Here is a 27,737-nt window from a genome sequence, read left to right on the forward strand (position 1 = left end):
GGGCCATGCCTCTGGCAGCGTTTCTCCTTCAGGGGAGCGACCTTTCCATCCTTTCTGCTCTGTGCTCAGCCCGTACCCTTTTCCCTTCCAAATTCGCCCAGGGCGACAGGAGCGCAGCGCGCAGGCTTGTGGGCCCAGCTGCTGTGCTGGGGCATGGCAGCTGTGCGTGGTTGCCACGAGAGAAGATCCGTGCAGCAGCGGCAGGCACGCTGCCAGGGCTGCTGAACGGAGGTGGCTGTCTTCTGGCCACCCTTCACTGAGCCTGTGGGAAAGCAGCAACCCGCTGAGCCTAACCCCTGCCCGGTGCATCAATCTCGCTGCGGTGCGGGAGCCGTGCCCTTGCTGAGTTTGTTAGGGCGGATTCATATCTGCAGAGTGCTTTGTCAGTGTAAAGTGCTACCAGGACACGTGAGCTGGAGTCCGGTTGTTCTCATCACTGCAGGTCAAATACTTGAACAGTAAACCCGCTGTCACTAGTCTCAGGCAGAAGCAAAAGCAGCCACCCACTGGAGTCTAGCATGGAGGGTCCCTGGCTGCGGGGAGCTGGCTGCTCACATGCACTGGAAAGCTCCTCCATGCCTCCAGCTGCTCAATCACTCTACAAGTAGCTACAAATGCACTCAATATCTCTGTAAAGTTACTTCTTCCGGAGGCAATTGCTGGTAGCTACCGTGATGTTACACAACAGCCGATGGGAAGACAGAGGGAGGCCGGGGCGTGGTGAAGGGTGGGGTGGGGTGAAGGTGACCCCAGTGGGAAGGGAAGTGGTGCTGGGTGCTTTCCAATGGGAGGAGAAGTGGAGGTTGGCGCATTGTGGGAGGTGCAATGAGACATTCTCTCTTTGAAGATGGGGTCGACATTTTGAATAAGTTTGAGATCCCAGTTCTAGTACTGAGGTCACCAGCAGGCACGTTTGTGGGAGGAGCCAGTTCCTAGTGAGTGTCAGAGAATAGGAATGCCAAGTGACTTCTGAATGGATAAGCCATGGGAATCCCTATCCCTGAAATCCAACACTAAGAATTAAGCTCATCCAAGTAAGAACATAAGAACGGCCATATGGGGTCAGACCAAGGGTTCATCTAGCCCAGGATCCTGTCTGCCGCCAAGGCCAATGCCAGGTGCTTCAGAGGGAATGAACAGAACAGGTAATCATCAAGTGATTCATCCCGTCGCCCATTTCCAGCTTCTCGCAAACAGAGGCTAGGGATACCATCCCCGCCCATCTTGGCTAATAGCCATCGATGGACCTATCCTCCATGAATTTATCTAGTTCTTTTTTTAACCCTATTATAGTCTTGGCCTTCACAACATCCTTTGGCAAAGAGTTCCACAGGTTGACTGTGCGTTGTGTGAAGAAATACTTCCTTTGGTTTGTTTTAAACTTGCTGCCTATTAATTTAATTTGGTGGCACATTAGTTCTTGTGTTATGAGTAAATAACACTTCCCTATTTACTTTCTCCACACCAGTCATGATTTTATAAACCTCTATCATATCCCCCCTTAGTTGTCTCTTTTCCAAGCTGAAAAGTCCCAGTTTTATTAATCTCTCCTCATATGGAAGCTGTTCCATACCCCTAATAATTTTTGTTGCCTTTTTCTGAACCTTTTTCAATTCCAATATATCTTTTTTGAGATGGGGCAACCACATCTGCGCGCAGTATTCAAGATGTGGGCGTACCATGGATTTATAGAGAGGCAATATGATATTTTCTGACTTATTATCTCTCCCTTTCCTAATGATTCCCAACATTCTGTTCGCTTTTTTGACGGCCGCTGCACATTGTGTGGATGTTTTCAGAGAACTATCCACAATGACTCCAAGATATTTCTTGAGTGGTAACAGCTAATTTAGATCCCATCATTTTGTACTGTGACAAAGTTCCTCCTCTACCTTGGTGGGTCTTGCGCTTATTGGCGGATTTGCTCACCTTGGAGCTTCACGGCAGCCCTCAGTTTGGCCGTTTTCGTGAACCCACAGTCCAGGTCAACTCCTCCTCTGTCTGACCAGGAGTTGGGAGGTTTGGGGGGAACCCGGGCCCGCCCTCTACTCTGGGTTCCAGCCCAGGGCCCTGTGGAGAGCAGCTGTTTAGAGTGCCTCCTGGAACAGCTGTGCGACAGATACAACTCCCTGGGCTACTTCCTCATGGCCTCCTCCCAACACCTTCTTTATCCTCACCATTAAGACCTTCCTCCTGGTGTCTGATAACGCTTGTACTCCTCAGTCCTCCAACAGTCCGCGTTCTCACTCTCCGCTCCTAGTGCCTCTTGCTCCCAGCTCCTCACAAGCGCACCACAAACTGAAGTGAGCTCCTTTTTAAACCCAGGTGCCCTGATTAGCCTGTCTTAATTGATTCTAGCAGCTTCTTGGTTGGCTGCAGGTGTTCTAATCAGCCTGTCTGTCTTAATTGTCTCCAGAATGTTCCTGATTGTTCTGGAACCTTCGCTGTTACCTTACCCAGGGAAAAGGGACCTACTTAACCTGGGGCTAATATATCTGCCTTCTGTTACTCTCCTGTAGCCATCTGTCCCGACCCTGTCACAGTACGGATAGTTGGGATTATGTTTTACAATGCGCATTACTTTGCATTTATCAACATTGAATTTCATCTGCCATTTTGTTGCCCAGTCACCCAGTTTTGTGAGGTCCCTTCATAATACTTTGCAGTCTGCTTTGGACTTAACTATCTTACGTAGTTTTGTGTCATCTGCAAATTTTGCCACCTCAGTGTTTACCCCTTTTTCCAGATCATTTAGGGCACAAAACCCAAAACATGTGACCTAAGTTGTGTGCATTTAAAACTAACCAATAACGTTTGCATTTTGAAGACCGTGTAATTGTCAGAACCAGCCCCTGAAAGGTCTCCAGGACAAGAAATAGTCACAAAGGCTGTTGGGAGAATAAGGAGTAAGTGGAAGACAGTCACAGCCCACTCTCTAGTAATGGCAAACAGAGAGAGAGGCTAAATCAGTGGAATAAAGTCTCCCCTGCAAATGATGCCCACAGTTCCAATGATTCTGCTCACAATCCCGTGCTGATGACCCAGCCCCTGGTATAATCACGTGGCCCTCGTAGTGTAGCAGCTCCCCACAGGACACCTAGCTACACGTTGCACAATAAAATCTTTAGCACTGTGAAGGTGGCTGGATCACACTGGGTTCCCGTGTTTGCTGCTGCTTGGCAGCCGCCCTGCAATGGACTGTCATGGCAGGTGCTGGAGACCAGGCCCTGAGCCGATGGTGACTGACTTTGAGCTGAAAGCTGATGCAATTAATGGGGTTTTTTTTACTGAATGTCCCTTGGAGACCATGTGGGAAGCCTCGGCCATGTGCTGTCAGAATGTAGGCACAGCTGGCACCCGGGGCCTGACTCTGAGATACTCTCTGCTTGAACCTGGGCCAGGGAGGGGGCGTTATGTGTTCCAGGGCTGCACCGGGGAGAGACGGCAGCCTCAGGGATGCTCTACCTTCCACCCTTCTACGCCTGCTCCCAGGAAGCAGAGAATCGCCATACACTCTCTGGCCACGCCCTCGATCCACCCCGTATGCCAGGGGCTGGGGGCACAGAGCGGAATGCCCCTGAGCAGAAGGGATTCTCGGGGACTTCTCTTTGAGCCACTTTTATGCTGCAAAAAAGAGTCTTAATTTAACAGAGACTCAAGCCCAATGAATCTTGCAACATCGGACTTTACCATCACCCGTCCCTAAGCCCGGGGGCCTGTCTCCTGGTTGCCAACTACCCTTTGAGGGCTCTGTTTGTTGTCATTTCTGCATGAGCCAGAACTAGCACCTGGGGTTAGTCAGTGTAGAAATACAGGGCCCTGCCCTGCCACCCTTCCTCCAGGTGGATTGCCCCTTCCAGTTAGCTCATTCTGTGGCACCTGGAAGGGATCAGGTAATTAAGGATTTGACCCAGGAGAAGCATAAAGGAAGGACTGCAGGGCAATAGGGAGGAGGGACCCAGGGGTAAGGCAGTGGGAAGTTTCTGCTCTCTGGGAAGGGAACCAAAGAGGGGCTTGCAGGAAGGAGTCTTGCCTTGGGACTGCCCGTGAAGGGAGAGGGCAGCTGGGGAGCAGGAGCCTCCTTCAGCAGGCCTAGGAGGAGAGTCTCCGGGGATGAAACCGGGGGGGCAGTGGTAAGCCCTGGAAGGCCAGAGCCCAGGAGGGGGAGAAGAATCTGTAGGGACTGGAGCCTGGGTGGAGTTTTTCTTCCTTTGAGCTGGGACACTCTTACCCTGGAAGGTCTGGGAGCCTCAGTGTGACCAGGCCGGAGGGCCGAGTAACTGCCCAGGCCACCAAAGCCCAGTCCAGGTGGAGGGTGAGGCAGAGGGGCTGCAGTGCTGGGTTTGGCCAGGAGGAGATGCTGCAGAGTGGTAAGTCTGTGACAGGACTTGGTAAGGTCTCCGTACACTAGCCACTGGAGTGCCCTGCCTGGGTAGGGTGTCACCTGGTGGCAGCCTGCTTCGGGGCTTCTCCCATCCCTGCTAGGAAGGGAGGGTGGCTGTGCAGCAGAGCAGTGAGCCCTGCTTAGGGGACAGGAGCAGGAAGTGAGTTTAAACAGGAGGGAAAGGTTTGTGAACCCCAGGAGGGTGAGCTCTGTGCTTGTTCATGGCACTTCAACCTCCCTCCCCCACCCCAAGATTCCCCCTTCCCAGGCTTTTCCATTGATCCTTCTATTTGAACTTGGTGTTGTAAAGGGTGGTGATGTGCCAGGCTGCATCCAGATGGGCTCCCATAGCTTGCGTGTTTTATGTGGAATATGTTTTGCTGTTTGGGCCAATTACTGCTACCCTGTTAGGAGGTTAAATGGGCACCATATGGCTAAAGAGCCTATAAGCATGTTCCGTGTTACAAGAGAAACCTTCCACGCATAAGTGACCTAGCACCTGAGATTACTGAGGCTGCAATAATTTTAAAAGGCCAATTTATTTTCCCTCTTCATGCCGTCTACCCCGGCGTGAACCATGAAACCGGACTCCCTGATTGCCTGGTGGTTTGTATGCACATTTCGCTTGATGCAGCGTTTGCATCTTCCCACTCTCTGGGCCAGGAGCCCCGTTGCACTGGCTGCCATATGGATGCGGAGGACTAGGTGGAGACTGGTCTCTAAGCCCCTCTGAGGAGGTGGTGCGTCGCTGCGCTACCTCCAGAGGCAGTCCGGGCACAAATTGCAGCTGAGTCTCAATTGCTCCCAGCTCAGCTCTTGCTCTGAGGGGTGCTTTCCGCAGCCCTGAAAAGGATAGCACCTACTCGGCTCACCTGGCCCAGCTGTGGGAGTTGGCACGCTGCGGTTGGGGCACAGAGACACCTCCCCACACTCCCTGCCCTTCTGTGCCTACCTCTCTGCACAGAGGACTGGGGGATTAGAAGGGATGATGCAGGGAGCTCTAATGTGGCTGTGAAGGGGATACCAGTGTCTTAAACCCTTGACTCTTCCTGTTTAACCTTTGCTTTTCCCCCACTCCCCTATGCCCATTTCACCCCCTCGTTACCCTGCAATTGGTGGTGCTGGAACTAGCGGTGCTGGGGTTGAATCATCCCTGGGCTTGAAGTGGTAAAAGTGGTAAAAAAACAAAATTCCAAAGATACGGTTTCCATCAGCAGCACCCCCAGTATAAAAATTATTCCAGCACCCCAGCCTGCAAAGGGGGCAAGCTGCTGAATGGGGGGATTCTAACCAGGCGACGCGACACCCAGTTCTGACCCGCACCATCAAACAAACCTATTTCACCACCTTGGGCAGCCAGCAACCTTGGTCTGGGGGATTGGAGAGGTGCCCTTCCATTGTCCCCAGCAGCGGCCCTCTCGATTCAGCAAGACACCAGGCTGTTCCCTCTGCGTTGAGGAGTACGGCGCCTGAGCTCCTGGTAGGATTTCAGTGCACAGAATGGGGACAGTGGCTGGCTGCAGAGCTCTGTCTCACATTGTTTCCAGCACAGCCCCAGGCAAGGCAAACCTTCCAGCCAAGCTGTGCGGCTTGAATTGCACCCTCCTTGCTGGCTCGCCACTCTGATTTGTGGAGAGGGACATGCTGGGGGGGTCAGGCAGCATGCATGATGCTGGAGGGGATTCTTTGGAGTAGAGGGGGACATTTTCACCCACACACGAACACCCACCTGTGCCCCCATCATCTTCCCTAGCACATGTCTACTTAGGCCGCGCCAGTTGTGCCGAAGCATGTGCTGGCTTCTTGACATGGTTGGCGGGGTCTGGACGAGCCACCGGACTCGTTTTCACTCTTTTTCCAGCTCCCCTAACATCCCCGCTGAACCTCTAGTCCATGACTTCCTCATGGACCTACTCCATGTAACTGGTCCCTCTCCCCTAGGAAAAGACCCTGACTGTATCTGCAGGCGGTTCTCACGCTCCCTGCTCCCCAGACAGAACATAGCCCAGTGCTGTCACCTTTCCTCCCAGCTCCTACTCCCCAGGCATTTCCTGCTTCTTCCCCTCTCCAGTGCGTCTGAGGCTTTCCTAACATGCAGGACTAACCCAGGGCTCCTAACAGAGACCAGGCCCCAGCCTGGCTGAGCAGGATAATTGCCTCACTTGGCTTACACCCGGCACCCCATCTTCTGTGCAATGTCCAGTACAGGTCTGGTGGTTAATATAATAATAACCGTACTACAGAGGGAAGCACAGGCTTAAAGATACGTGGAGGAGGCGTGCAATTGTTACTGATTCTATTTATTATTTCTATTACTGTAAAACCTAGTGGCCCCATCGGGCTGTACACATCAACCACCAGCGACAGTCCATGCCCCAATGAGGTTACAATCTAAACAGACAAACAAAGGGCAGGAGGGGAAGTGACTTACCTGGGGTCACCCAGCAGTTCAGAGGCAGGAATAGAACCCAGGCGTCCTGGGTCTCAGGCCAGTGCCCTGTCCGTGGTGCCTTAAGGCCATTTCAAATGAGACACCAACAGCTACTGCAGTGTTCTGTCATCTCCTTTCATGTCTTAGATCCAGCCCCTGGGCACGGGCGGCTCCATGGGGAGATGCAGTGGAGGGCATTGGAGCTGGCTCTCTAGCTCATAAATAGGACCTGATTCCAAACGTCCTCTGGGAGTACTATTGTAATGTGTGGATATGAGATCAGGGACCCGGCCCCACACTCTGGGTATCCCTAAATCTCTGTTTGCCAGAAGCTGGGACTGGACGACAGGGGACGGATCACTTGATGATTCCCTGTTCTGTTCATTCCCTCTGGGGCACCTGGCATTGGCCACTGTCGGCAGACAGGATCCTGAGCTAGATGGACCTTTGGTCTGAGCCAGTGTGGCCGTTCTGATGTTTGTCTGCCACACCATTCAGAGGCATCTACCTCTGGTGTGGAGTGCTGCAGCTGCTTAACAGGGTTGTGTGCGGGGGGAGTGTTAGAGCTTAGAAGGGGATGGGGAAAATAACATGCCCATATGAATGTGTAAGGGATATTTCTAAGTGCTCAGTTCTGCTCTCAGCTACACCAGTGCTGTTCCCATCAAAGTCCGTAGGAGTTACTCCAAAGTAACAGAGGGCAGGGCCCAGAGCTCACGCCCCAGCTCTAGTGGAAAGTTGCACGGGCTATTTAAGGACCACCAGGCCTCAGTGACATTCCTCCTCAGCAAGACAGTGCCACCAGCTACCCAGCGCCCCCGAGCCAGATGCCGGCGCATGGAGGTTGAGTTTCTCCTCTGAGTACAGAGCGCTCTCGCCCGAGGGACAAACCCTGACCCATCCCTCTCATTTGCTTCCACAGATGGCCAATCCTGTCCCGTCAGCCTGCTGCATGGTGCTCGCCGCAGTCGTGATGGTGTATGCTCAGAGGCACAGCGAGCTGGGTAAGTTAATCGCAGCCTCCCTCCCCGCAGCCCGCAAAGAATTCTGTCTCTGCGAGAGCGTGGAACCTGCTTATTATGTATCTCTCGTAGCCCTCTGCCTCTTATCTCCCGGTCCGATTTGGGTGCTCAGTCTGCAGTGTCTGTGTCAAGGGCTGTGTGCCGCATCTCCTTTCGTGTCCTCTCCTCCGCACCCCGCTGCGCTGAGGAGGACGGCGCCCGGCCATGCCCTGTGCTATGAGCACTCTGGGTTCGTCGGCTGCTGTAGGGGTGGCGCTGGAGAATGGAAGGGGGTGACCATAACGAGCCGGTGCAGGGACACAGAGTATCCCCACTGCTTACCTCTGAGCACACTGCCTGCAGCCTCTGAAAGCGCCCCCGTGGGGGTGCCAGGGGTGATCCATGGCCAGCCATACCAGAATGCACCCATTGTCCCTTGCTGTGATGTCCAGAGTCGCTCTCTGCTGAGTCCCCATCACCAGTGGCTGAGATAAACAGGACCTGTTTCCATTCTAGAGAGAGCAAGGAGTCGCTGGTAGTGTGCGAGTCACGACAGCAGCCGGCAGAGCCCCAGAACCCTGTGCAATTCCCTGGGCACAGCTGTAACCAGGAGAACAACGGGGCCAGATTTCCCAGGGGGGCCCAGCTGCTTTGCGTTGTCCTGGCTGCTGAGGAAGGGTGGCTATCGCTCTTTTGTCCTGGGCTTTCGTCGTCGCTGAGTGCACCGTTCCCGGAACACGCTCTGAGTCAGCAGGACAGGCAGGGCTGCAACCTGGGGGAGTGTGAAAATACCTCATGCGGGTTAGTAGGCCAGCCTACAGCCCTGTCCACCTTGTTTCTTTGGAGAGCCGCAGCTTTGTGATGGCGGGTGGGTGGGCATGTGCACCCCTGACCTCTGCTGGACGGAACCAGCCCTGCTCAACCATGTGTCCTAGGCTCCCACACAGGAGGAAGGCTGGCACAGCGGTTAGAGTGCTTGCCCGGGGCTTGGGGGAGACGGGCTTAATTCCCTGCTCTGCCACAGACTTCCTGGGTGACCGTGAGCAAGTCACTTAGTCTGTCCCTGCCTCAGTTTCCCAGCTGTGAAATAGGGACCATGGCACTCCCTACCCGACAGGGGTCTTGGGAGGATAAAGACACTACAGACTGTGTGGGGCACAGATATGATGGCAAAGGGGGCCGGTTGCGCACCTTCGCTGGGTAGACTGCTAAGCGTTAAAGGAGACTCTCTGTGAATGTTGATCAGGATCTGGTATCATTATGCTTCCTAAGTGGGTCTCTTCGGTCTCTGACTCTGACCCAGGGCAGCTGGCATGTCACAGGCGTTCAAGCCCCCTGAATATGCACAGCAGGTGCTGCGGGTGCCGGATACAGTTCTACTTTTTGTGTGGCTGCCTGGTAGCCGAGGGGTCGAGGGTTTTGGCCATATGCCCTCTGCAGTCTGACCCTCCCCGGCCCTGTGGAGTGGGCACGTCATTCCATCTTGTCCCTCTGTGGCAGCTGCTCCCCAGCAGCATAACCCGCTGTGAGAGGGCAGGCCTTGCTCCCTGGGGCGTAACCCAAGGGGGTGCCACAGGGCAAAAGGGACTCTGCAGCCTTGAGGGAGCTAGGAGGGAGCTGGAGGCCTCAGAGAGGGAGCTGGGGAGCCCTGGGGGACAGCAAGGCAGAGCTGTTCTGAAACCAGGCCTAATTCCAGATATTCCCCTCAGCAACCCATGCCATGGACACGGGCCTCAATCCTGAATAATGGAACTTAGGCAGAATCCTCCGACATCCTCCCCCACATCCTGGTGCCCCACCTTCCTGCCCAGACCCCCCCCCAGGCCTGTCCCATGTGCCCCAATGTACCCCTCTCCCTTGCAGGCTATTCCCTGAGCACCTGTATCCCTTTTAACACCCTGTTAAATAAATCCCGAGACGGGGAATCTCGGCTGTGAGGAAAAAGCAGGAAAGGCAGCACGCAGGGCTGCCCGACTCCAGTAAAGCAGCGAGAGCCCTTGGCAATGGCCACCTCCCTATTTATAACGTGATTAGTGGGTGTTCAGCTTTAATAAAGTAGGAAGCATTTGGGGAAACACATTGTTGTAAATACTTAAGCAAAGAGACTCTGACAAGCCGTTCTGCACAGGAGCTTACAGCCACACTGGGCTGAGCGTCCCCTCCTGACTTACTCGGTGCTAGCAATTAGCAAGCTTCCTACAAAATGCCGTATGAATTAATAAGGATGGTGTTGGGCTGGAAGGGGCTTAGGCTGCTTGCTTGCTAACACCCACTGCGCGACGGCTCTCAAGTCACCCGACACGACCCCAAACCCCAGCACTGCCATTTGGTCTTGGCCTCCAGACTCCTCGGATTCTCCACTTTATCCTGCCGGGGCATGTAACTAAGGCTTAAGTCACCCAAGCAAGCGATTTGGCCCCTTTGTTCTGGTTGTGTCTCAGAATGTTTCATTTCCTATCCTTTGAGCACTTGACTTCACAACCTTAATGTTCTTTTCAGGTAGTTTTTGGTGCATAATTTCCTAGGTTTTTGTAGAAGCACACTGAAAAAAACAAAAATTCCATCACATGGCATCACACTGGTGCCTGCGTGTGTTGTCAGCTGGGCTGGAACATTTAGACCCACCGCACAGACCTCTGCCATGGGAGCTAATGAAATAGCCGACGGCAGTAGTAGGTTGTCATCATCTGTGTGAACCAGCCGCCAGAGGGGGATAAGGTATATGCTTTGTGAGTGGCTTTCACGGCTATTTTCTGACAGCAGAGGGTGGTGGAGACACAGGAATCTTGGGTTCCATTCCAGGTTCTGGAGAAGGGGGAGTGTCTGCTAGTGGTCATAGACCCTTCTGCTCCCGTTCTCATGCAGGCCATTTCCTTTTGCCCATTCCTCCAGCCTGTCCCAGTTTTTCCCCCAGAGTTCCCATTCAAGTCGCAGTCTTCCCGCCAGGCTCCTTATCTCAGTCTTCTTATCCAGCCAATCCCATTCTCTCATCATACCTGGACTCGTCATCTGATCTCAGTTTTTCCCCACTCTGTTCCCAGTCCCAGACTCCACATCCAATCTCACTCTCTCCCCCACATGCTCACTGGTTCCCAGTCTCCCCAGCTCCGTTCCCCATTCCTCTGGCTCCCAGTCTCTTTTCCCAGTCTTCCCCACCCCCCATCACCAGCTCCCCATTTGTCCTCCAATCTCCTTGTCCCAATCTATTGTTTCTCCCACACCTCAAGTCTGGCTCCTGTCCTATCTGCATTTAAGTCAGGCAGCTTCCTCCTCCATGAGGCCTGGGCCCTGGCGGGGTGGGGAACTGGGGACCAGTGAGTGCAGAGGAGAGACAGGCTCCCTGCTCTGCATTTCTTTGCCCGGAGTCACAGCAGCCAGGAGCAGCAATTGCAGGGAAATTCCTGGTCAGCCCCTGCAGTCCTGGGCTGGAGCATGCCCAGTGCAGATGGAATCTTCAGAGACTTTAGTTTCCAAACTCTAACGAGTGTCTACTGGCCATGTGCAAACAGATTTTTCAGAGGCTCATTATTTGGCCAAATGTACTTGGGTTGGTTTGTTTGTTTTTTCATGGAAACAGCAAAAGATACATCCCTGACACAAAGGCCACCCCTTTGCCAAATTTCAAGTCCCTGCTCCAAAGCATGGCGGAGTTAGATTTTTCTCAGTAAAACGGTCAGAATAATGACCTTACCGTGGGCATGTATTTTTCCCTAATCATGATCTCAGAAAGAGCTGGACGATTTTTGCTGAAACTTTTCAAAATAATGCAGCCTGATGCTGCCGCCCCAGCAGGAAAACATCGCAGCCTGAGCGGTTAAAGTTTGGCTAAGTTATAAGCAACCGAAAACAAGGTCTTGTAGTGGGAAGTGGTGGGCAACCTTAACTAGAGGTGATGCTACCCGTTCTGCCTATTATAAGAAAAACAGAAAACAGATAGATAAGGGCCAGATTCTGATACCCTAACTCACATGGAGCAGTTCCTTCCCTGGGTGAATAGCCCCACTGATTTCAGAGGGACCATTCAAATGGGAAGGTAGTACTCAACTAAAGGGCAGCAAAGTCTGGCCCTAAATAAATAAATATAAATATGAAATGTCTCCTGCTTGGTCCCATTCTCCCAACCAGTTTCCCTACAAGGCTGAGGTGTGTGATTGCTCAGGATACGGTTAGTACTGAGAGAAGTGGGAAGCCTCCTCACGGGACTGCGTAGCTAAATAGATTCTGAGCAATGTTCATTTTTAACTGGAAGGGGGAGGAAGGGGGAAGCTGAGGCAGCCATAATCGATGTGGGCACCTGAACAGTTGAGGCCAGAGGCTCCTGAGATGGTTGTGGCTTAGCAGCTCTGTCCTTATCTGGAGTCCCCAGCTTCCCTTGACCCTTCTCAGTCCCCATTTAGCCCTGGGTGTGACACAGGGACGGCCCTGCTCTCACTGGATGATAATCTACTTCTGGCAAGGGGCCACAATCAGCTACTAGTGCTAGTATTTTTTGTGGAGTGATTAAGGGGCGTTCTAGTCGCTGCTTAAGACATGGCTTTGTGTGTTTATGTCCTCAGACTCCACTTTTAGATCAGTCTGTGTAACATACTGACAACAGGTGTTGCGTCCCCCTCTAGTGGCTGGTCCACATGGAAGATAACAGTCTACTGCTGCTACTAGCTAACAGAATTGCTCCCTTAGTTCAAGTGGTAGCAGCTCATGCTGACGTTCCCTGGTTCAAACCCAGGTCGGGGAGGGAGAATCAACAAACGTGACTTTTCTCACAATATCAGCCCTGGGTCAGGTCAGCAGTGCGTGTACATCTGCGCTGCTGCTGCTGCTGGAACGTGTGTGTATTGGTGCATGGCAGGGAAACCTGGGCACCTGTGCCCTCTCGTGCCTTTGCAGTGGCTGGAGTGCTCCAAGGGCAGGCACACGGCGTGGCAACATCAGCAGCTGGGGCAGGATGCCTTAACACCCGGCGAGGTGGGTGGATGGCGGAGCAGCCAAACCATCGTACAGGCAGAGGTAGAGTCCTGCCCACACAGCACAATAAGCCGGATGACCCGGTGACAAAACAATCACATGTCAGCCGGGGCCTGTGAGAGGAGAGATCCACTCCGCATAGTGACTGTTGCTTACCAGGCAACAATAGTGTGGCATGAGGACACAAGCTTGGGTCAGAGACACCATCCCCGTGTGTCCACCCTTGATTAAAAGTATTCCTGTAGACAGAGCTGCTGCTGGGGGGAAAGGAATAACACAGCAGCATGGGTCAGCACTGCTGATCGGCTCCCTTTCTCAGAAAGACTTTCACCACCCGAGTGATACCGCAGAGGGCTTGCGGATGGACCCCCATTCCTGCCTTGGAGGGGTCTTTAATTTAGCAGACCAAGGCAGGATGAGATCCAATGGCTGAGAGCTTACATCAACCAAGTTTAAATGGGGGCAAACGAGACAAATGCTTAGCAACGAGGGTAGCTAAGCACTGGAACGGCTCAGCAGCAAGCGAGGTGGTGAATTCTCCAGCACTTGGAGTCAGATGTCTCTTTCCACAAGTGGCTGGACTGGATGCAGGAATCCCTGGGGGAGGTGCTATGCAGGAGGTCACGCCGAATGATCAGAAGGGTCCTGTTGGGGTCTGAAATCTACCTCCACAGCCTAGCAACAACACCAGGGTGGTTTTACAGGGTAAGAAGGCAGACAGGATTTGGGAGGGACTGGCAGAGACTTGGGGTGGGTCAGATCAGGGCAGAGGGAGTCTGGAACTGGCAGGCTGCCATGCAAACATGCTTCTTCAGACTGCAAGGCGAGGCTTTGGCATGGATGCCACCCTGCTGAGTTTGACAGCTTGCCTACTCTCGGGGTGGACCATGCAGGCTTGGTGGTAAGGAAGAGACCAAGGAGGGTGGAGGGTCGCCGGGGCATAGGGGAGGGGAGCAGAGGGCCAGGCAAGACAGCAGGGTACACATGGGGGGAGTTCCAGGCTGCCCTCCAGGCTCCCAGAGCTCCGGGGTGGGAGCAGACCATGTGGGGTTAGGGGAAGGATTTCTATCCAGCCAGTCTCTGCCCAGGAGTGAATTTTAACCAGCTGTCAGGAGCTCTAGCCCCTGGAACAAACCCTCCCTCTGCCAGTTTAAAGGGAGGGAACGAAACACCCACAATTACAGCAAAGAATACTGGTTTATTTCGTCCTGGCTTGTTCCAGCTCTCGCCTGCCAGGGATGGGGGGGATGGAAAAAGGATTAACGAGGCCGAGCTGGGCACCGGACTCTCTCTCTCCCACACTCGCCCTCGCACACACATGCTGCCTCGGTCTTGCACGCACACTTTGACAATATGCACGCTCATGCTCTGTTCCACCCGTGCTGTGCACAGCCCCTGATCCTCTCTCTTGTTCTGTCCCAGACAATGGTCTTTCTAATGCACCCAGCCCTGTGCTGTCTAAGCATCAGGCCTTGCACTTGTTAGCAACAAACTTGTGGATGGAAACATAAGGAGTCCCAGAGAAATCCTATAAATAACCGAGACAGAGAGGAGCAAAAGTTTGCAATACAGGAGGTGACCAAACGAGGGTCCAGAGCCCTCTGCAGGCCCACGGAAGTTCTGCAAGATCTAGGAGCCCGGGGTGTTTGTAGACGAAGCAGCAGCTTTGCACCTACGTCAGGACTCCGTGGGCTGACCCGCTTGCAGCGCTAGTGATGATGTCTGCGATGGAGCTGCGAGGCATATACGTAGGTGGGAAAGGGGACCCCAGAGCTAGTACTGTGATTGCATGAGTGCCCCTTGCACCTTCTGGCTGGGGGGGGCGATCCAAATCAAGGAGCCACTTCCTGTGGGGTTATGTAATCCCTGGATGCTATAGGAATTAGTGGCACTTCCAGGAGACGGTGCCGGTCTGAGTAGACAAGACAAAGCATGGAAGGGGAAGAGAGGCATGAAGTGACTTGTCTCCCAGCCAGTCAGCATCTGAGCCAGCCCTAGAACCCAGGAGTCCTGAGCCCCAGTCCATCTGCTGGACTGTGCTACTTAATTTTCTTCTTGGATTTTCTTCCTCGTGGTTCTTTCTCTGTGTCTGTGGGATATTGTTATTTTGCTGTTTCCCTTTGTAGGTACATTACATTATCTCTTTAGCATGGAAGGCACTCGGGTACTATGGTGATGGGTGGCCATGCAAAACTCTTAAGACTGAGTATATGAACACCTCAGTCAACTACTGTATAACATATTGAACTAAAAAAATACCCCAAACCTGGAATGCCCCACCCCAAGCCACATGATCTCTCCCTTCCCCTATCATTTAGCTATCCACTAGTTACATACACATCTGTCCCTTATTGTGATTTCTCTGTTTGAAAGGAGTAATTCTGCTTTATTGATCCTTACCCTGCTGAATTAACTCACGTTTAAACAGTAATTATGTTTTCACTTTGGAGAGGCCATAAAGAGATAAAAGTCTCTTGAAATGAATGAACTTCTGAGGCCGGAGTATCTGAGGTTAGTTTATTGATGCACAAAGAAGCTGCTATCGCTTTTAGCTTACTAACCAGCGATGAGCAATTAACCCCAATCATTCCTCAACTGGGGGAGAGAGAGAGAGAGATTTGATTTTATTTATTCTCTTGCTCTCTCGCTTTCCAGCCCTTGTGGTAATCTTTTGCAATCTGTTCTGCTACAAAATCTCCTGGCAGTGCCCATTTGCATACACCTTGTTAAAAATGCTGACCGCGTTCCAGCCAAGACAAAGTCATTAGCCTGTAAGCAGCCCTCAGAATGCACAGCAAGGTAATGCAAATTGCCTGCCCAATGGGCAATCAACCTTCCTAGTTATTTCTGTCACCACCCCTCATTTGACTGGGAGAGAAGGAGCTCTCCTGTAGCTCTGCCCATTCCTCTTGGGGTCGGCTAATCAAAGTTTGGGGGATCAGCTAGCCCTGGATGAGCTCATCACGGTGAGCGGTTTGTTCACTGGGCTTTGCCTTTATTTTGTGCCAGGGAAGCAATGGTGAATTCCAAAAATGAGATGTTTGCAGTGGTGCTGTAGCCATGTTGGTCCCAATGTACGAGAGAGACGAGGTGGGTGAAGTGATATCTGTTATTGGACCAACTTCTGTTGGTGACAGAGACAAGCTTGTGGACAACAGAGAGAACGATTTGCCCCAGTAAAAGACATTACCTCACCCTCACCTTGTCTCTCTCAAAAATATGCTGGAAATTTGTCATTGTTTGAGTAGTTTTTATCAAGATAGCTAGGCTTGGGGGATTTTGAGCTCTGAGATCGGCTGCCTAAGTCCTCGGGGTATGATTTTTGTCCTCCGGTTGGATGACTAGGAGCAGTAGCAATGAACTGACTCTCTCTGAGGGAGGGACAGTTTCAGGGAGATGCCCATAGGAAATAACAGACCTCGGACAGTTTAGGTCACACAGGCCAGGTCTACACCACACACTTTTCCCAGCATAGCTGCGTCCCTCTGTCAGGGATGTGACTTGTGAACGATGCTCGTGTAGATGGAGTTATAGCAGCAGAAGTGCGTTTTTACCGTTATAGCTTGTTTTGCTCAGGGGGTTGGAATAAGCTCTGCTGGCAAAAGTGCGGCTTTGCTGGTACAGACTGCATCTCCGTGAGCAGCGCTTTGCTGGACGAGTATAGCCATGCTAGCAAAGAGCTCCTTGTCTAGCCATGGCCTTTTCCAGTCTCTTCTGCACAGGAGAGAGCGTGATATTTGGCTATGAATGGGCAGCCCAGATTGTAAAGGAGCTGGCTTCCTTCCTGAGTGAGGGGGAGAGAGAAAGAAAGAGACCAGATTTATTGGCCTTATGGCTATCTGTACCTCTAGTTTTCTCCTGCCATGTAACTGCACGGTGATGGGGTTTGCAAACGCTGAGTCCAGATCCCTGCATGGTTCATCTACTGGCCCGAGTGCTGAGGTGGTGTGGAGTGCCTGGCTGTAAAGAACAATGCCCGCTTTTTCACTTGGCTGCATTGGGCATGGATTGAATCCACTAGCCTCCATTTTACATCATGACAGGTTTCAGAGTAGCAGCCGTGTTAGTCTGTATTTGCAAAAAGAAAAGGAGGACTTGTGGCACCTTAGAGACTAACCAATTTATTTGAGCATAAGCTTTCGTGAACTACAGCTCACTTCATCGGATGCAACATTTTACATCATGTTACCACTTAGCATGGTCATTACAGGTGCGGCTGGGCTCACTGGCCCTGGGAACCCACACGTGGCCCAGCCCTGAGCAGAGAAGTGGCTCCAGAGGGTTCTTGTGGCCTGGTGCTGATTTCCCCACCTCGGTATCTGCTCCCGCAGCAGACACCCTCCTCCAGGATCTGAGGCTGAGCACTGGCTGGAGATGTCTCCTCACAGCCTCACTCCCACTCTGTGGATGGGGCAACGGGGGCAGCAGGTGCGTAGCTCGGGCACTCATACCTGTATTTGCACCAAGAGAGAGTTTCTCCCGGGCACCTGAGCGAACAAAGACTGGTCCACATGCCTGGAGGGACCGGGAAATGGCCCTGCAAATGTGGGTCAAATCAAACCAGACAATGGAATTTGCAAATTCCTTCTGGGCGGCATGCAGCAAGCCTGGGACCTGCCCTGTTTTTAAGGGGCAGGCATTGCCCAGGCCTCATGCTGACTCCTCGGTGCAGGACTGAACTTCCCCGTTAGTCTGGCTCTGGCCTTGGCAGAGAGTGTTACATGCTGTGTTCCCTGAACCAGCCCCACGAAATGGCAGCTGAGGCTGATGAAAGGCGGAGGTGCTGCCTGGATCTGGAATGCAGGCTTTCATGGCTCTCATGGTGCCTTTATCTAAAGCAGCTGCAAGGTACCTGCCTTTGCACAAACACACATGCATATTTCAAGGGTAGGAAGAAGCCCGCAGGCCCACGTGTGTCCACTGTCTCTCTGATACTGAATAATAGACTTTTCTCCTTGAGGCCGGACAGACACACGAGCTGTTGAGGACAGGAATCTCGTGTCTCTCAGAGGAAGAGCTGAACAGAGTAGAAAGCGAGAGGTGAGGAGACCTCTAAGTATGTTGGCTTGTTTTCCAGGGGTGTTGAGTACCCACAGCTCCTATTCAGCTTAATATATTGGGTCCCATAGAGCACAGGGTGTAGGGCTGGCAGGGACCTCTTGGGTCATCGAGTCCACTACCCCACTATTGCTGGCAACCATCATAGCGGGTCTTTCAGACAGGAAAGGCGGTCTTGTGGTTAAGGCTCTGGACTGGGAATTGAGACATGGGTTCAGTTCACATGGAGTGACGCTTGGACCTTGGGCAAGTCACTTCATCTCTGAGCACCTTGGTTCAATGGGGGAGAACAACACTTCCTCAGAGACTCAGAGTGTGTGTGTGTACACAGCACCTAGCACAACGGGGCACTGGCCTCAGTTGGGATCTGCTGGAATACTCTTTTCCTTCTGCCAAGCAGTAACAGAAGTCGGGGCCTTGCGGGTTGATTTCCCATTAGAAGGGAAATTTTCCCAGTTCTTTCTCCTCCTTTTTCAGCCAGCTATAGAGCTGGGGGAAAGCATGTGACATTTGGGCATTTCAGCATTTCTGAATTTTTAAATTAAGGGAGACATTTTCAAAATACCCAGAAATCATGACATTTCTCCTCCCTTGGGTTTTTTTTGATCCAGTTTCAATAGCTATATTTCTATCCTACAGCCTGTATCGTACTGTAGATGCTTTAGGATCCTCCCAGATAAAAGGCATGACTGTCTGTCTAGTAAATGTAAGTCACTGTCCTACCGTGTGTCTTGGGAGTGCTCTTCCCAGAGGGGTGGATCTGACTGTGGCCTTTGCTTAATTTAATCCCATTACTCTCCGTTATAACACTTGGGGCCAGCTGCATGTTCCTTTTCAGCACAGGTCATGACGGCAGCACTGTTCTGCCATTCGATCAAAGCCAGCAGCAGGAGGCATGAGTGGGTTTTGTGTGTGTCCCACAGAATGTGAGGTGACTATTTCGAAAGGGGGAAAGCAGCGTTTTATAGCTCAGCCAAGGATCAGTGGATTTGGGGCCATGGGAATAATCACCCCCAGGCTTCAGGCCATGAGCTGGTCCCTGCAGCGTCAGGAGGGAACCCCTCTGCACAGCGCAGTGTGACAAATTGCAAGAGACGTTGTTTTTTTCTTTTCCCTTTCTCTGAAGAAGCTGGCATTGGCAGGTACCAGAGTCAGGACCAGTGGTCTAATCTGGTTCAGCAAATCCTGTGTTCCTCTATTGCACTGAAAACCCAGAGAACTTTCTCCACTGGATTATTTATTAATTGCCAAGTCGAGAGTTGGGCCCAAATTACCTGACCGTGAAAAGATCTTCTCTTTCTTTCAAGGTACGAGATCAGGGCAGGGCTCCGTCCAGCCGACGAGTCTCTCTCTGACAGTGGTCAGCATTAGGTGCTGCCAGGAGGCAGTTATGGGATACCCTGCTGTCAAAGCTGATTCCCCACCCTGGCACTTCGAGTGCCAAAGGTGGGGGCCTGCAAGGACTCTAAAAATTAATGCTGGCCACTCCAGGCTTGTATTAAACTCCCAAGGTTACAGCTTCTCACTGACCTTGGATGGGTAGATGCTGCCACCACCCAAATGCAAAACCCCCTTGGAACCCAGGAAGGCACATTTGGGAATTCCTTCCTGTGGGGCACCCTCAAGCCCTTTCACACACACCCCTCCAGGGAAGAGCTGAGAAAAAACAAAGGAAATCAGCTGTTGCCACCAGCTAATTAAACAACCTGTGCACGAACCTCTTAGGACACAAAATCCAATCCTGTTCTTAATAAGGGGACATTTTATTAAAAGCAAAAAGAAGGGAAATACATTTGGAACTTAGGCTTTTTCTAGATCTTAAAAGAAACAATTACAAAAATTAAGCATCAAGATAGCTCTCTTGAGGTTCAGCTTAAAGGTTACAAGCAAAACAAAAGCATCTGGGGTTAGCACAGAGGAGTCCACAAGCCAATAAGAAATAAAAGAAATAACCCTAATCGCGTCTTCCTAGACATTCCCTGATTTACTTACATATTTGCATTGTTAAAAGTAGTTCTAGATATGATCTGATGATTTTATTCTCTGGCTCAAAGCTTCTCACAGCATAACTGCTCCCTGTTCCCCTCTTTCCCAGAGAACCACACAGAGACAAAGGGGAAAGTGGGTTTTTTTCATTTTAAAAAGTTCCAGCCTTCCCATTGGCTCTTTTGGTCAGGTGCCCACTCCCTTTCCTTTACCTGGGGGACTTTTTCACCCTTTATAGGTAAAGCAAGCAGAGAACAGCCACCAAGAGGGACTATATAGCTAACTGGCTGGCTGGGTGTTCATAAAAGGGAGCTACTCCCCTCCCCTTCATTTATCACACCTGTACTCAGGGATACTTCCTTCCTAGCCCCCAGTCATTAGAGCTTAGCTCTTGCCCGAAAGGCATGATGGTTTAGATCTCTTGGTTTTTCCATAAATGCATAGATTTTAGGGCCAGAAGGAACCATTATACTTCTCTAGTGTGACCTCCTGTATTGCACAGCTTGAAATACTTCACCCCGTGGTTCCTTCATCAAGCCCATCATTTCTGTCTGAGCTGAAGCATCTCATTTAGAAAGGCATCCACTCCTGATTTAAAGACTTCAAATGATGGAGAACCCTCTCCAATCCTGGGTGAATTTTTCCAGTGGTTAATTATCCACTTAAAACATTGCACCTAATTTCAAAGTCTGATTTTGTCTGGCTTCGGTTTCCACTTTTTAGGTCTTGTTATGCCTTTGTCTGCAAGATTAAAGACCCCACGATCAGAAATCTTCTCCTCTGTGTAGATATTTACAGACTTCGATCAAGTCTCCTCTTGACTGCCCATGCAGATTGAGCTACTGTAAAGCAGTTTTCCCATTCCTTGCTTACAGGCCACTCCTCGCTTACAGACGGCCCCCAACCTGAAGCAAATACTCACCAGCAACCACACATGACACAACAAAAACACTAACCCAGGAACCTATCCTTGCACAAAGCCCGTTGCCAACTGTGTCCACATATCTATTCAGGGGACACCATCATAGGGCCTAATCACATCAGCCACATTATCAGAGGCTCGTTCACCTGCACATCTACCAATGTGATATATGCCATCATGTGCCAGCAATGCCCCTCTGCCATGTACATTGGCCAAACCAGACAGTCTCTATGTAAAAGGATAATTGGACACAAATCAGACATCAAGAATTATAACATTCAAAAACCAGCCAGAGAACACTTCAGTTTCTCTGGTCACTCGATTACAGACCTAAAAGTCGCAATATTACCACAAAAAAACTTCAAAAACAGACTCCAACGAGAGACTGCTGAATTGGAATTAATTTGCAAACTAGACACCATTAAATTAGGCTTGAATAGAGAATGGGAGTGGATGTGTCATAACACAAAGTAAAACTATTTCCCCATGTTTATTTTCCCCCCTACTGTTCCTCACACATTCTTGTCAACTGCTGGAAATGGCCCATCTTGATTATCACTACAAAAGGTTTTTTTTTCTCTCCTGCTGGTAATAGCTCACCTTAACTGATCATTCTCGTTACAGTGTGTATGGTAACACCCATTGTTTCATGTTCTCTGTGTACATAAAATCGTCCTACTGTATTTTCCACTGCATGCATCCGATGAAGTGGGCAGTAGCCCATGAAAGCTTATGCTCAAATAAATTTGTTAGTCTTTGAGGTGCCACAAGTACTCCTGTTCTTTTTGCGGATACAGACTAACACGGCTGCTACTCTGAAACCCATTCCTTGAGTCATTCTCATGGCTCTTCTCTGAACCTTTTCCAATTTTTGAACATGCTTTTTGAAGTGTGGACACCAGAACAGAAACAGCGTTCCAGTAATGTTCTCCCCAATTCTGTATACAGAGCTATTCTGTTCTATTCGGTTCAGGTTCTTATGCCGCACTCACCACTGTAGTATATGAATGTTTTCCAGTCATGCATTAAGCAACGTGACTAACATCTGTCACATGTTTGATCTCTCTTGCTCTGCCCAGGAGGAGAAGTGTGTGTAATGGAGCGTTTTGCTATGGAGTTTTTATATATATAATATATGGTTGTTTGAGAAGGCAAGGTCAAAGAAATGCACTTTGTGCATAGAGCAGAAGGACCTTGAGGTTTGGGAGGGCCCTTAATTCCTAGGGGAGTTAATTCCACACTCTGGGTCTGGCCCCAAGAAAGCTCTGTCTCCTGGCTATCACCTATCACCGCACTGCTCCTACTTGGTATTCCCCTCTTGCCCGCAGCAAAGCTCCAGGAGCTAATATTCAGCTGCTTTCCACCATGACCCTTCAGTCCTTATCAGAGTCACTGCCATCCTGACCACAGTCCAGCGTCCGGTAACCGTCACCTGCAGCCTTTGTTCCTAGACGTATGAACTTGCATGTGGCCGTATTAAAACACAGGCTGTTGTTTGAATACGCCCAGTTATCAAGGGTTCCAGCGTGCCCTGTCCTTATCATTATTATCACCCCAGCACCCTGTGGGCCATCAGCAAATTTTACCAACAATGATTTTATATTTTCTTCAAGGTCATTGATAAAACTGTTGACTACCATTGGGCCCAGAACAAATCCCTGGGGGACCCCAAAAGAAACACCCTCATTTAACAAGGAGTCCTCGTTTTATAACTAAGTCCCCATTAGCAATTACATTTTTTAAGCCTTCCTAATATGACTCCGGGTGTTCTCCTTATCAAGCTGGCTGACCATATGAGACTCATTCCAAACTCAGATTTCTTTTGTCCTGAGAGCCAAGTGTATCATGATTGCAAACCCTTTCTCCTGTTAGGGTTAGGTGAAGCCTGCTTAGACTTTGACTGTTCACTGTTCACAGGCATTCTTGTGGCTGAAATTCTGTGCACATGAACTTTCCCTCCAAAGGAACTTGGGCCCTGGAACAAGAGTTGGTCAATCAAGAAATTAAATTGGTTCTAGTCAGAAGTGCTGCATCAGGGTTAGCTCATCCAATCAGGGGGAAGAATCAAAGGCCACCTGACTTAGCTTGGCCAGTCACAAAGCTCAAATAGCAACAACTGGCCAAGCACTTAACTGGAGAGTAATCCATAGGCTCAGATATGTTCTGGGAAAGTGTTCACCACACCTGATGAAATGATGAACAAGCTGGGGGGGAGGGATGAGGAGAGACAAATTTTGTGGATAAACTGTTTTGATTCACATAGTCAAGCCAGCCCTAGCTGTGGCTCAGACTCTGTATCGTGTCCAGATAGCCCTCTGGGGCCTTCTGCACAGAGGGAGAACATACACTCTGCAAAAGGGAGACCTGGGGTGGCAGACACATCTGAAATGCCTGCCCCCTGCATGGGACTTCAAGAACGGAGGCTTCGGACAGAGGCTTTCCTCATTCCCAGTGCAGGAGGGTGCCTCAAAAGAGTGAGGGCTTGTTGTGCCCCAGATCTTCCCCCGCCTTTGCTGACAACATCCCACTTGCTGTTGGCAGCCGGTGTTGTTCCAAAAGGGTCTGTGGTTCTGCCTGCATCGTCCCCCCTTCTGGCACGCAAGTTGTTACTGTGTGCACCTCATGCACAGGGCGCGAGAGCCGGTGTGCGTCACTGAAGACACGTTACCCCTCATATGAAAGCTTCGGCACCAGCTGCTTTTGTACCATGATTGGAATTCAAGCTTCCCCTTTCAAGGAGTCTGTTTAAATCATTTTCACACCGCTGTTCAAAGGGAAACATCCCAGCGTCGCTGCCTCCATGTTCCCCTTTTTGTCCTGCCCATTTCCAGATTCTGCCCTTTTCCCGATGCCCATGGGGGAGCACGTCCTGCCCTGGGGTGGAATGTGCGGGGACCTCCTGCATGCGGGTGTCAGGAACGCAGAGGTTCCCGTGCAGTGCCCTGGAGCACCGTCTCTCTGCCCCCTGCCATGTGCAATCTTTGCCCGACTGTGACAGCCGCACAGGGAAGTGACAGCCTAACACAATGAGGAAGAGGAATAGCCCGTCTGGAGCAGACTGCTGGGAAATCAGTGGGGGGGCTCTGGATGTCAAGGGGAAATACCCTTGGTCTGCCAAAGAGCTGGGAAGCAAAGATGTTTTGTGAACAGCGCAACCCCTGGGGGCTTTGGGGATTGGGAAGACCAAGCTGTCCCCCTGGGTCTCTGCTGTGCCTGGCATGTATTCCCGGTGCTGTGGAAAGTGAAGTCGGATGTGGGTCTGACATGGGGTTCACCAAGTGAAGGATTTCACCCTCCCTCAGCATGGGGCCGAATTGTGGGGAGGGCACTGAATTGCGCGCAGCAGCCTCGGCTTGCACCGTGGGTTTCAGCCCAGTGGGCCCTGCCTATTAACCTTGCACTGTCAATCAGGTCCTCCCTGTGGGTCAGAAATCTTGCCAGCCAGGGGGGCTTCTTCTCTGGGTGGGTTCTGCCCTCTCTGGTGCCCTCTGGGACGCTTTCAGGGCCTTTTGTTCTAGGTTCTCTGCATCTGTAGCTAACCTCCCCCCGGGGTCCGCGTGGGCACCTGAGAGCGGGTCCAGGTCTCTGCTAGCCCAAGTGACGTGTGGCTGCCTGTTGTGTTTGCAAGGGACCTCTATCCCTTTAGTGGCCTAGCACAGATAACCACTGCTGTTCACCCTCTCCACTTCCCCTGTCCTCCGAGCCGACAGTCTGCGATTCCCTTCTTCGCTGCCGGAGCCACAGTCTCTCTGTCTCTGTCTGGGATTTTGCAGGCTACTCACACATAGGGCAGTGATGCCCCATCCACACTGACATTCCAGCGTTGTCCCATCAGATGCTGGACGGGACGTTAGGACATCTAGGATCCCATGAATGTCTGTGGCCCCACACCCCCATGCTGCTTTAATCTTTCCCAGCTGTCTCCTTAGGTCAGCCTGCCTGGTCCCCTCCTCTTTTTCCCCCAGCTGATGCATCGGTTTGATAAGAGGAAGCCCAGAACCAACAGTTAGTTCAGAGCAGAGTTGGAGGCATGACCGGTTCGGATTGCTTCCCTATCTCCTTTCCAGTTCCCCCTTCCCTTCTGCTCTCCACCCTTCCTCCACCAGACTCCTGGCTCTCTGCAGACCAAGAGGCAGCTCCTGAAAGGCACAAGGCTTCCCTGTCTGCAAAGCAAAATAAAACAACAGCTCCTGGAATGACTCTTTCTATTCCTGGACATCTATCCCCCCCGTGCTTCAGGAGATTTCCTGACCAGATGCACAGTGCATTATTGCCGAGCTCTCCCAGGCTGACCTGGTGGTCAGGCGGGTCACGGACACGCTAATAAATGTGGTCAGTCCCTACCGCAGACACCCTATTTTTAGTGCTGATGTTTTCTTGCAGGCTCTGCTGCCTTGCTGTGCTGCCAGGCAGATACTGAGGGAGCGCGTTGCTGCTCTAGCCAGGCAGACCCCATTCCCCACCCGCACCCTCGACTCCTGAGTCCCAGTGCAGTGCACTGCATCCCCACTGGGCCATGCTGCCCTTTCCTAGCCCTCTGTGTTGAGACCAGCAGCAAGGATGCCGGTTGGTGCTGGTGGTTTTGTGGTTCAGACCCTGACCTGCTAATGAGCTGGACAAAGCCTGGTCTCCTTTCCCGTAGGCTGCCCCGGCTTTCACTCACATCCAGCCCGGATGTGCAGTGAATCGGGGAAGTGAAAGGCTCCAGGTCCCATTCCACACCCCTGAGCCATCCAGCGTCCCTCCACCCCATTGCTCTTTGCTCTCCTCAGTCCTTAACCACGCTGACATGCACCACCTGGGTTTTCCAGCCCTCCTTGTCTCCGGTGAACCCTGTGTTAAGGAACCACCAGGAAACACTGTGAAAGGGAGATGGACCTTTTAATAAAGGTAACTGAGAAGTGTACTTGGAAAGCCGAAGGGAACCCAGGAAAGCTGAGACCCTGCTTATTTCATACCCAAAATTATTTTATTATTGTATCAAACTTGGGCTAGATTTGCAAAGCAATTTAGGGGATTTCGATGCATCTATCAGAAGTAGGAAGCCCGTGAGAGAACTGGGGGATTTGCTGGAACACTAGGAGCTAAAGGGAGCAATGGAAGAAGATAAGGACATTGCTGCGATGCTAACTGCTCTCTTTGCACCAGCCTTCACCCAGGAGGATGTTGGAGTTTTCCTACCCCGCACCTGCTCTTCCTGGTAATAAAGAGGAGGTGCTCTCAGAGATTGAGATGAGAGAAGAAGAGATGCTCGGACAAACCGATCATTTAAAAAGCAATAAATCCCCAGGCCATGATGGTCCATACAAGGGTTCTGAAGGAACGCAAACATGAAGGGGCTGAGATGCTAACAAAAATATTTTTCAGTCTCTCATCAGCTGCTCTTCCAGAGAATGGGTGTAGCAAATGTACCTGTATTTCAAAAAGTGTCTCAGGGTGATCTGGGGCACTACAGACCAGTAAACCATCTGTACCTGGCAAACTGGTTGAAATGATCATTAAAAACAATCATAAAACACCAGGAACATTGTGATCGGATAGGGTCTAATTACCACAGTTAGTGCAAAGAAAAATTGTCCATCACCAATCTGATAGAATTCTCTGACCGTGTCAATAAAGGAGTGGATAAAGGAGAACCGGCTGGCATAATTTATTTAGACATTTAAACGGCTTTGACAAGAGGCTACTAAGTAGTCATGGGGTGAAAAGCGAAGTATTGTCACTGAACAAAAGCCAACTAAGAGACCGGAACCAAAGAGTAGGGTTCAATGGTCCATTTCCATCACAGCAGAGCTGTGTGTAGGGAGCTCGGATAGCCAGGGTGTCCGCAGCTTGGGACTACGTGGAATCAGCAGAGCACCGTGGGAGTTACCACCGCACCTGTCCCCAGGATACCAGCGACTATCCTCTCTTGCTCTCCCTGTTTGATGAGCTCTCAATTCCACACATGAAAAGCCCTGAGGAGGAAAATTCAAAGTGACCTGGGACAGATGCTGCCTCTGGAGTCTCTGTGTGACGCCCCCAGCCCCATCCAAGCGGGGCTAAGCTAGGGAACCTCCAACTAACAGCTGAAGCGATGTTCCTTAGTCCGTGGTGAGTATTCACCAACTGGGGCATCCTGTCCTGGAGGATCTGGCTGCCGCAGCACTTGCAACAGAGAGAGAGCAATGGGTGTTTATCCTGGAGAGGGGCCCGGTATTGACTGTCGGAGCGAGCGCGGCTCTGCTGTGCTTCTTGCCAGAGCCTGTCAGAGGGAGCCAAAAGCAGTAAGAGACGCCAGCTTGCTAATTCATAAAAGAAAGAGTGTGTCCCTCTGAGGGAGGCAGGGGGAGAGCAGGCCAGGGGAGGGAGGGGCACTCCTGGTTGTATCCCACCTGGATGAATACAAGCAGTGTCTGTGAAGAAGAGGACACTGCTTGGAGGGGAGCTGGCTCGTGGGCACTGGGATCTAGCCTCTCAGCTCTGCATCCCCAGCAATCGGCTGGCTTGGCAACCTCTGTCTAATCCCTGGGGCTCGCTCTTGGATAAAGCCCAGTTCAAGCACAGGACCCAGCAGACCAGGTTTGGACAAAGGGGTCCCCAGTTTCGCAGGATCGCTGAGTTTTGCAAATCACCTGGGAAAGGCTCTGCTGGGAACGGGAAGCCCACCTATGCAGCAGGCACCAAGTTTGCCAGCCCTGCGCAAGACCCTCTGGCACGGGGACTGACCCCAGCAAAGAGGGCTGTGCTAGGCAGCAGGGCTCTGGTGAAAGAGCCCAAACTGCCCTGGGGCTGGACTCGGGGCTCAGAGTGCAGGGGAGTGGGACCCTGGGTCTGCCGGTTGTGCCGCCCGCTGAGGGCTAGATTGGCAGAGCTGCCAGGTCCCTGATTGGTCCAGGTGCACTCCTGAAGCCTGGAGGGGACACCTGGTGGAAGGTGCCTTTGCAGCTAGGTGGATCCCCAACCGGCTGCTATCACAGACCCTGCTCCTTCGCCTTGCTCTGATCCTTG

The 27,737-nt window shown here is 51.5% G+C and overlaps 1 protein-coding gene across 4 annotated transcripts in view; it reads left to right on the top strand.

Moving 5' to 3' along the window:
* CNTFR (ciliary neurotrophic factor receptor) overlaps window positions 1–27,737 on the top strand; it is a 454,874-nt gene that overhangs the window by 231,959 nt on the left and 195,178 nt on the right. For all 4 annotated transcript variants that reach the window (XM_048850260.2, XM_048850258.2, XM_048850259.2 and 1 more), the window contains one exon: window positions 7,738–7,819. In XM_048850260.2, the coding sequence (XP_048706217.1) occupies window positions 7,738–7,819 (82 nt within the window). The remainder of the gene's footprint in view (window positions 1–7,737; window positions 7,820–27,737) is intronic.

Source organism: Caretta caretta, chromosome 5 (assembly GCF_965140235.1).
Source record: "Caretta caretta isolate rCarCar2 chromosome 5, rCarCar1.hap1, whole genome shotgun sequence".
NCBI classification, from domain to species: Eukaryota; Metazoa; Chordata; order Testudines; family Cheloniidae; genus Caretta; species Caretta caretta.